General features: G+C 35.5%; 1 protein-coding gene across 4 annotated transcripts; it reads right to left on the bottom strand.

Annotated features, from left to right (window-relative positions):
* Positions 1-85: 85 nt before the first annotated feature.
* On the bottom strand, positions 86-7792 carry LOC105459048 (venom acid phosphatase Acph-1-like). 4 transcript variants are annotated; one of them, XM_011704746.1, is made up of 10 exons: positions 7511-7792; positions 4907-5015; positions 4698-4805; positions 3957-4222; positions 3480-3636; positions 3284-3407; positions 2213-2424; positions 1547-1764; positions 520-1429; positions 86-269 (listed from the first exon to the last, which is right to left on the bottom strand). In XM_011704746.1, coding segments are annotated over exons 1-9 (1215 nt in total). In that variant the 5' UTR covers positions 7531-7792; the 3' UTR covers positions 86-269; positions 520-1428. The 4 variants fall into 4 exon arrangements, with proteins under 4 accessions (XP_011703048.1, XP_011703030.1, XP_011703039.1 ...); XM_011704728.1 differs by having other exon boundaries at positions 520-1764; positions 7511-7590; positions 7657-7792; XM_011704737.1 differs by lacking the exon at positions 4907-5015 and adding an exon at positions 5247-5619 and having other exon boundaries at positions 520-1764.
* Positions 7793-7913: the final 121 nt, after the last annotated feature.

Below are 7913 nucleotides of genomic sequence, written 5' to 3'. Positions count from 1 at the left end.
GAGATATCTGTAACAGATCATATATGCTCTGTGTTTCATATAACACATTGAAGAGACACAAAACGTACAATCTACACTGTTAGAGCATCTCTATTAGCTCGTTTACTTTAATGGCGATTTTCCTTTCAGTATATTATAGAGTTTAATACTGTATATTTTATTAAATGTATATATGTATGTATTGTACTTTTAATTGATTCAAAAGTGACGCAACTAAAAAAATATAAAATTCAAATAAGCATATTAGGCTCTGATATACAAATAAAAATGTTAAATAAATGCCTTTAAGAGCCGACGCAGTTCTAATGGCGCAAATGATCCCTTTATTGAAGAATAATAGACGTTTCGACTCTTGGATTGAGTCCTCTTCAGTACAGATGATATGAGAGAAATCTGTACTGAAGAGGACTCAATCCAAGAGTCGAAACGTCTACTATTCTTCAATAAAGGGATCATTTGCGCCATTAGAACTGCGTCGGCTTTTAAAGGTATTTATTTAACATTTTTATTTAAAAAAATATAATTTTCGAGTTATTGCCATAAATGAATTAGATAAACGTTATCTTATCTCTCATCTCTCAATCACCAAAAATAACTTAACTTTCATAAAAAATTGTCAAAATCATCACAACTCAAAAAGAATGATATTTGAAGGATCGTAAAATGATAAAAATGATATTTGATCATGTTAAGAATATATTTTTTTTACCAATATTATTTGATTAGTTAATAATTTTCTATCAAGTTGAGAAAAATAATTCTTTTATTTTCTCTGAAAAACTTAATTTTTTTAGTTGTATCACTTTTGAAGCAAGGGATACGTATTTATTATTTGTATTTAAAGGATGCTATAAATATTATCTTTCAGATGTCCTTTTATGTGTAACAGGATAAAAATATAAAACTTATTAAATTTTCTATTTGTAAAAAATATTAGTATAGGATGACATACTTATGTACTAACTTGCTAACGTACATAATTCCGCTTTAATGTCACACCTATTCAAATGGAAAAAAACATTTTTCTGTTATAATTTTACGATATTTAGAGTCGAAAATGTTTTGCAGTGCATATTCTCGAGAATACGCATCTATAAGTGAAATAGATATGTTTGTTTCCAAATGATTACGATATATCGGCTACTATTAAATCGTTATACCGATAGCTATTTACATATGTACAGTGGTCTGTGTATAACGCGACAGTGCATAACAACGCGTGCGGTAAAATGCATCAACGCGGTAACCGCAGCACATGTAGCGAAACGCACAGCCGCAACCTCGCCGGGCTTCCCGAACGTTCTCATAGTTCGGCGAAGTATTTCCGATACAGAGATATCGGTCAGAAACGCGTGCTGCGCGCCGATTATTTTCGCAACTATTTCCCTTTAACTTAAGGCCACGTAGCTCTTTCTGCTCGTATCTTTTTCTGCGAAAAAAATTTTAAAAAAAGGAATAAATATCTAAAATTCCAGCTTGCGCTGACGGGAATCACTTTTGCACGAATTTCGACGTGAACGCGAGGAAAACGGTGAGAAAGATGTACCACCAAGATCCGAAGTCGGCGATACATGTCGCCGACGATCGATGATGAGCGTTCGGCTTAAAATCCTCCATCGTTTTCTCCCGCCGGCAGTAATACTCGTCGTCGTTCGGCAGAATGTCCTTCACAATGCCGAGGAAGTCCTCAAAGGGACAAATCTCCGCGCAGCCTGGGATCGTTTGTACTTTCAATTGTTCCGTAACGCCAGTCCATAGTAAAACCTGTGGAGAAAGATAAATCTCCAATATCAAACATTAACAGGAATACAGTAATGATAAAAATTGAAAAGATAATATTTAACTTTTGAAATAAAATAAAATTAAGGAGACTTATAAGAATAAAATTCAAATAATGTACAATAAAAGAGCTAACGAGCTAAGCTACTAATACATACTAATGACATGTATTAAATTCGTAAACAATAATTATATCAACAATTTTCTTTATAATAAATAATGTATAAAAGTGAAGAAAATATAATACAAATTATAAGAATAGAATGCATATAATACAAGTTATATGAACAGAATAGAATCAAGTTCTTTTCTTGAATTGCACTTTGAGAGAAGTAGATTTGTTACTGATTGCTCTTTATGAAAAATTTATTATTACATAGGTCAAAATATAAGTCTTAAATTTATTTATTGAAGTATCATATAGGTAACATACCCGTACGTAATAAATTCCCTTCTTGTCCCGCAGAGTCTCTAAAATGATCGTGGCGCCATAAGCTGGCACCGTTGGTTCGTTCGTTCCTAAAGCGTAGATAAGGGCAGCTATGTTGAATTCGTGGCTACCAAATAGAAAAGCTTTCCTGTCAGGCGACGCTTTTCCCGCTTGATGATCTTGAATGTCATCCACGATTTTGCGAAGCAGCACACCTGTGCACGTGGACACCGGTCACAGTTAAAAGATTTTCAGATTTTGTTTTTAAATAATGAAGTAAAAAGAGAAAATATAAAGTTTTCCCTGAAGTAAAGATTACCAAACCTCAGCGGTATACTAAACTCGAGACTTCGTCTTAAAGACGGAGAAGCGGTTGTAAATACGGAAAAACGCATTGTTTCCGAGTTACAAATGCTTTCTGCCTGTGGCGAAGCTTTACAAGAGTATCTAAGAATTTCATGGAGATCTGATCTTAAGATAAATATTGCTTTTCCTTTAAGTTTTAAGGGAACTGCTGGAAATAACTTCCTCGCGCAGCAACGCGTGCTTTGCATTGACGTCTTATGAACTCGAATACAGACTGAATTTGTACAGGGATATAAAACGACTGTACACTCCTAATTTTCATTTATACTCCTTGAGATTAACAAATAAGAAAATATACATTTTACATATTTTACGTATTGCATTTTCTTGAGATTAAATGCACGAAATTGCTCTATATTCATTAATTTATAGTTTTAATGCTATAATGTATTTTATAAATTTTTTGTCAAGTAAAGTTTTCGCGTAACCATTTGAACTTCAGAAATAATAATTATGAAATAATTTTCATTGTATCACAAAGTTATAATTAATTTGAAGCTGATTTTATTTATCATTATTATTGCCAATGGCGCGACAATTCAACTCGAGCTTTGGCTTTCCTTAACGAGAAAAGAGTAGCCTAAATTCTTGATTTCCCTCACAAATTTCCTTGAAGATTTTCTAATAATTTTGTTTACATCTCTTTAAGATAAAAATCCGCTATCAAAGCTCGCTGATATATTTCAGGGACATCCTGCGCATACCAACCTCCGTTTAATCTCTTCAAGGTTTTTGTGTACGATCGAAGTTTGAAATCTAACTCTATTATCTCGTTCATCGGGCTCGGGAAAACATTCTGAGTCCACCTTGGCAGCGTCAAATTTTGATCAGCCTGTAAATAATTGTATAGTAAAAATTCAGACAAAAACACTATAGCTTTATCACTAGTGGAATAATCGCTTACCTCTTCCTTCAGTAGATTGTACAAGAAGGTAACTGCGTCCGTAGTGTTAATCAGTTTACCAGTGTGATCCGTCAAATAGTCCATTACATTCTTGTATTTATTGATTAATTTTTTCACACTGTCTAGCTGAAGGAACCGTTGATATTCTTCCTTGTATCTATAAAAAATAAAAGTTGGAAATGCCCTCATAGATTAGGATATTATTATCAGAGTTTTTCGTATAAAACATGCGCGCACAAAGAAATACACACAAAAATAAAGTAGTCTTTTCCCTTTTTTCTTTCCGGATTATTTTTATTTTGTACAAAGATAAAATAGAGAGAACAAATACACAAGACAGAAAGAGAGAGAACGAAGACATCTCTCAAACGTTCGTATACAAAAGAAGGTCGGTGAGAGGAGAGACTGAAGGAAAAAGACTTGATCGTCAATCCTGTTAACAGATCCTTGCGACCAATTCACTGTAAAGTTACTCACCGATAGCAGTAATGCGGAAACAAGAGGTTGTCAGTCTTGTACGGCACGAAGAACGTCCATGTCGGAATCCAGGGCAAATGCGGATTCCAGGTTTGCCTCTCGGAGGGCGGGAATAATCCCGCCAGGACTAACTGGAGAGACAGCTGGGTTCGCGGGGCGTCCGTGGATCGGGCATAGATCTTGGCCGGCCAATAATCCGGTCCGAAATATTGATCGTATCTCTCGCGCAGCATCGTCCCGATTTTGTACTCCCGCATCTTGCCTTGCTAATTGCACGAGAAAGAGCGCCGAATTGGACGGGTTTCGAAGAGCCGGATATCGGAAAATTACACGGACTTTTATAGACTAAACTATTTTCTCAACTTTAATTGGAAATAACGAATATTCAGCAAAGGTGGGGAATTGGTTTCTCACTGCAGTCGCGCAAGTTATCGTAAGATTTCCGAGGTTTTGGAAAATGGATGAACGCTTATACCTGCGTTGCATAAAACGAGGACGAAAGTGAGAGACGAAAGATAAGAGAGAGATAAGAAGACAGAGGAGATGTGATAAATGAGGATTCAATGGTATGCGCATGATCTAATCTACTTTAATATACGTTATCGGTTTGCAAATATTGAAGATATATTCACAGATAATATACGTGATGTTCCTGAACAATTGAATCACGTAATTTAACTGACAGCACATCTGATTACGCGATGCGATATTTCACATTTAATCACCGTGATTTGTACTCACATTGGTCAAGTCGCCGTTACCCATCGGATAGTAAGAGTGGTTGCGATGTGGATCATTGGGGTAATTTTGGAACTCTCGATGGGGCACTTTGTCACCGTGGCGCAATACCTTCGAAACAGAACATACTTGTGTATAAGCTACATCGTCATCATCCGTTATCATCACTGTCACCGTCACAGACGGCCGCGATAATGCAAATGTTTCGTTACTTGTCTCTCGCACGAGGGATCACTTTCCCGTAACTTCTTAATTTCTCTCGAAAACTTTTCCCGGCATCGAATCCCGCACCTGCGTATAACTCGCGCAGCAAGCGCTCGTCTGTCAGTGACATAAACACACAGTGTAGAAATAACACTCATTTCACATTTTTGAAAAACGAAGCGAATATCGAGTTATTTATTGCGTATTTGAAAAAAAAAATCAGGAAATCATTAAATTGTTGAAAAAAAAAATTTTACATCGTTGCTTATAAACACATTTTTCTGAAGAAAAGTGATCCCCTGCACTGATAACACTCTACATCTTCGAAAGAAAGAAATAAGGCTTTACCACGTGAAGCAGCTGGAGTTCCATATCGGGACCGGCCGATACGGCGAGACTGCTGAGAAATATGGTGAAAATCGTCGATTGCAGAAACATTCTCGCGGTATCTTTCCAAAAAGCACTTTCAGTTCGAGCGAGTTCACTTTCGACACTTAATCCAAACGATCTGAACGACCGCCGCGATCGGAATCAACGATTTCACGACACAATCTTACGGATGGTGTTTATATTTCTACTCTCGCCTCTCTTGTTAGCATATCGCGAGTGGGGGTGGGATAAGGAACAGTCGAACAGGCTCGTAATTCCGATGATTTTTATTAGCAAGTTCCCCGCTCTCGGCAAACGTCCGATCCTTTTTCCTGACGTTGATCGTCACCTTCTACGAAGGACGCGTAAGTAAATAGCAGGAAATTCACAGAAAACCGCAATTGACGATTTCAAGCGTATATGGGAATTCTCTCTCTGCCATTTTTAAATCGAACGTTCACATTCCGCCATGCAATATCTCATTTGCGAATCGTACGAATGAGTGATTGTCAATGTATGAACGATGAAGCGAATCTTATTGTTAGAGAACTTTATTTTATTGACTTTTCGCAAACATAGAATACGGAAAATAGTAGTCTGATGTTTTTGAAAATGACGATTTGGACATAAATTGATCTAGACAGGTATGTGCACAGTGTAGATTAGAGATTAGAATTTTTATCTCTTGATCCAACATGCTTTTGTTTCTGACGATAATTTTATAACCAATTTTTTATTAATTAGCTTTTCAAGCTTTAAAGATAAAAAATAAAATCTTTTATTAAAGTGGATGATTAATTTAGAATTTAATAAAAAATTAATTAATGCTTGACAGTAGAAGAAAAATATTAGCGACCAGTGCCGACGATCTTTATCATAAAAATGAACAATCACAAAATATGATTTTGATGATATTTTGCGTTTTTTAATATAGCCGTATATTCAATAAAGCCATGGTGTTGTGTGGTTATTTTATAGAATCGCTTTGCGTTTCTTGTGTTTATTTAGTCAGCGTTTGATTTGCATTTTTTTTTCCTAACTGGAAAACGATTTCTTGCGCATTCATGAATGTGTTGAATTTACGAGCAAATGCCTGGCCGTTCGAACAGGCTTATCTACATGTACGTAAATAACAAAACGGATCTGTGGAGCAATAAAGCATAGCATAAAAAGTATATTACGAATCTCTGAAGTTTTTTCGGTTTGAGAAATTCTTTTTAGAATTATTATTCGTTTCGGCATGATTGCAAATTTTGCTGAGGATCTTATTAATAATACAATTTGTAACAATACTTGATAAACATTAACGCTCGTTTGTTTTATGGATAATTATTGTCATGTACAATATCGTTAATAATCTTTCTACGCTGGATTGAAAACTTAATTAATTATAAATTTGTATTTATATATCATTATTAGTTGAATATTATCATTATTTATTTGAATATTTTAAGAACTTTTATTTCATGAATTTATATTGAGAAAGATCTGTCATTATTTAGAACTCATCTATAAATCGTTGAATTCTTTATAAAGCTGTATTGCCAGTTGAAAACCAATTATAGTCCATCAAGCAATCATTCATTTATCAAATAGAGTGTAATTTTCTGAATCGTGTTTTATTTAATTTTTTTTGTGAGGAAAAGGAAATACTGACTGTTTTTTTTTATAGGCATAGTCTCTGCATGTATTGTTATACATAAAATAAGTACATCGCAAAGCACTTAGTGTATTTTTTACACAAAGTATATTTTTTCTTAATCTCAATCATATGCCGATATCTCTGCGATATGTATCGGCATATTAAATTGATATTGATATGTCGTGCCAGGTGTAGACGTGCGTCAAATCGACTAAATCGAATATATACTGTATTATGGAAGTCCCAAGGATATCCAGTCGATTCGACTTTTTGAGAGCAACATAATGCTTATTTTGACGTTCACCGTGCTACGCGATTTAGCAAATGCTGTCGCAATTGTATTTGAGATATCAGTGGACGTCATTCGTCGTATTAGAATCGTCGATCGTTCGTCTTGGAATGACTTTTTCGAGATTCTTTTTGTCCAGAGACATTATATAATTATGTTTCTTTAATCGCATCGAGTAGACTTTCTATTTTGCTTTCGCGGAATCAACTTGACTACGTGACCTGTCCCGTGGAATTCGGGTGTGACTCACATGGACATGTGGACATGATCAGGACAAGACCTAGGCGAGTACAAAGATATCGTCGTCATTACCGTGTCTTTTTGCAGCGCATTCCGCGGAATCGTCGCACGCTTTCGCTTCACTCGACCGCATGCAATGAATTTTCCTTCCCCTGTTCAATTCACGGAATCAGGAAAACGTGTGAGAAGGTTTTCAAATGAAAATGATGTTCACGCACTTCGAAGATCCATTTCTGATTGCGCATCGTAAATTCCTCACTAGCGTTCACACAACGAAATAATCGATATTTTTATGAGATGAAAAAACTTCAAAGAAATATATCATATTATTTATAAATTACTAGCACTACAAACGCGCGCATCGCGCGCACTATTTAACACTTCTTACTATAATTTACAATTACGTCAACCTCAATACACACAACTGTCAAAATGCAATGTCACAGCCGCTTACGCGAAGTAAGCGCAGCGAGAC

Source organism: Wasmannia auropunctata, unplaced genomic scaffold, assembly GCF_000956235.1.
Source record: "Wasmannia auropunctata unplaced genomic scaffold, wasmannia.A_1.0 LD336101.1, whole genome shotgun sequence".
Classification (NCBI taxonomy): Eukaryota; Metazoa; Arthropoda; class Insecta; order Hymenoptera; family Formicidae; genus Wasmannia; species Wasmannia auropunctata.
This window is presented reverse-complemented; position numbering and strand designations above follow the sequence as displayed.

Coding starts and splice junctions, on each gene's coding strand:
- LOC105459048 (XM_011704724.1), bottom strand. CDS start 7,530: ATGCGCTGCAAAAAGACACG. Junction 5,016..7,510: donor ATGCGCTGCAAAAAGACACG/GTAATGACGACG, acceptor TGTCACTGACAG/ACGAGCGCTTGCTGCGCGAG. Junction 3,408..3,479: donor ACAATCTACTGAAGGAAGAG/GTAAGCGATTAT, acceptor AATTATTTACAG/GCTGATCAAAATTTGACGCT.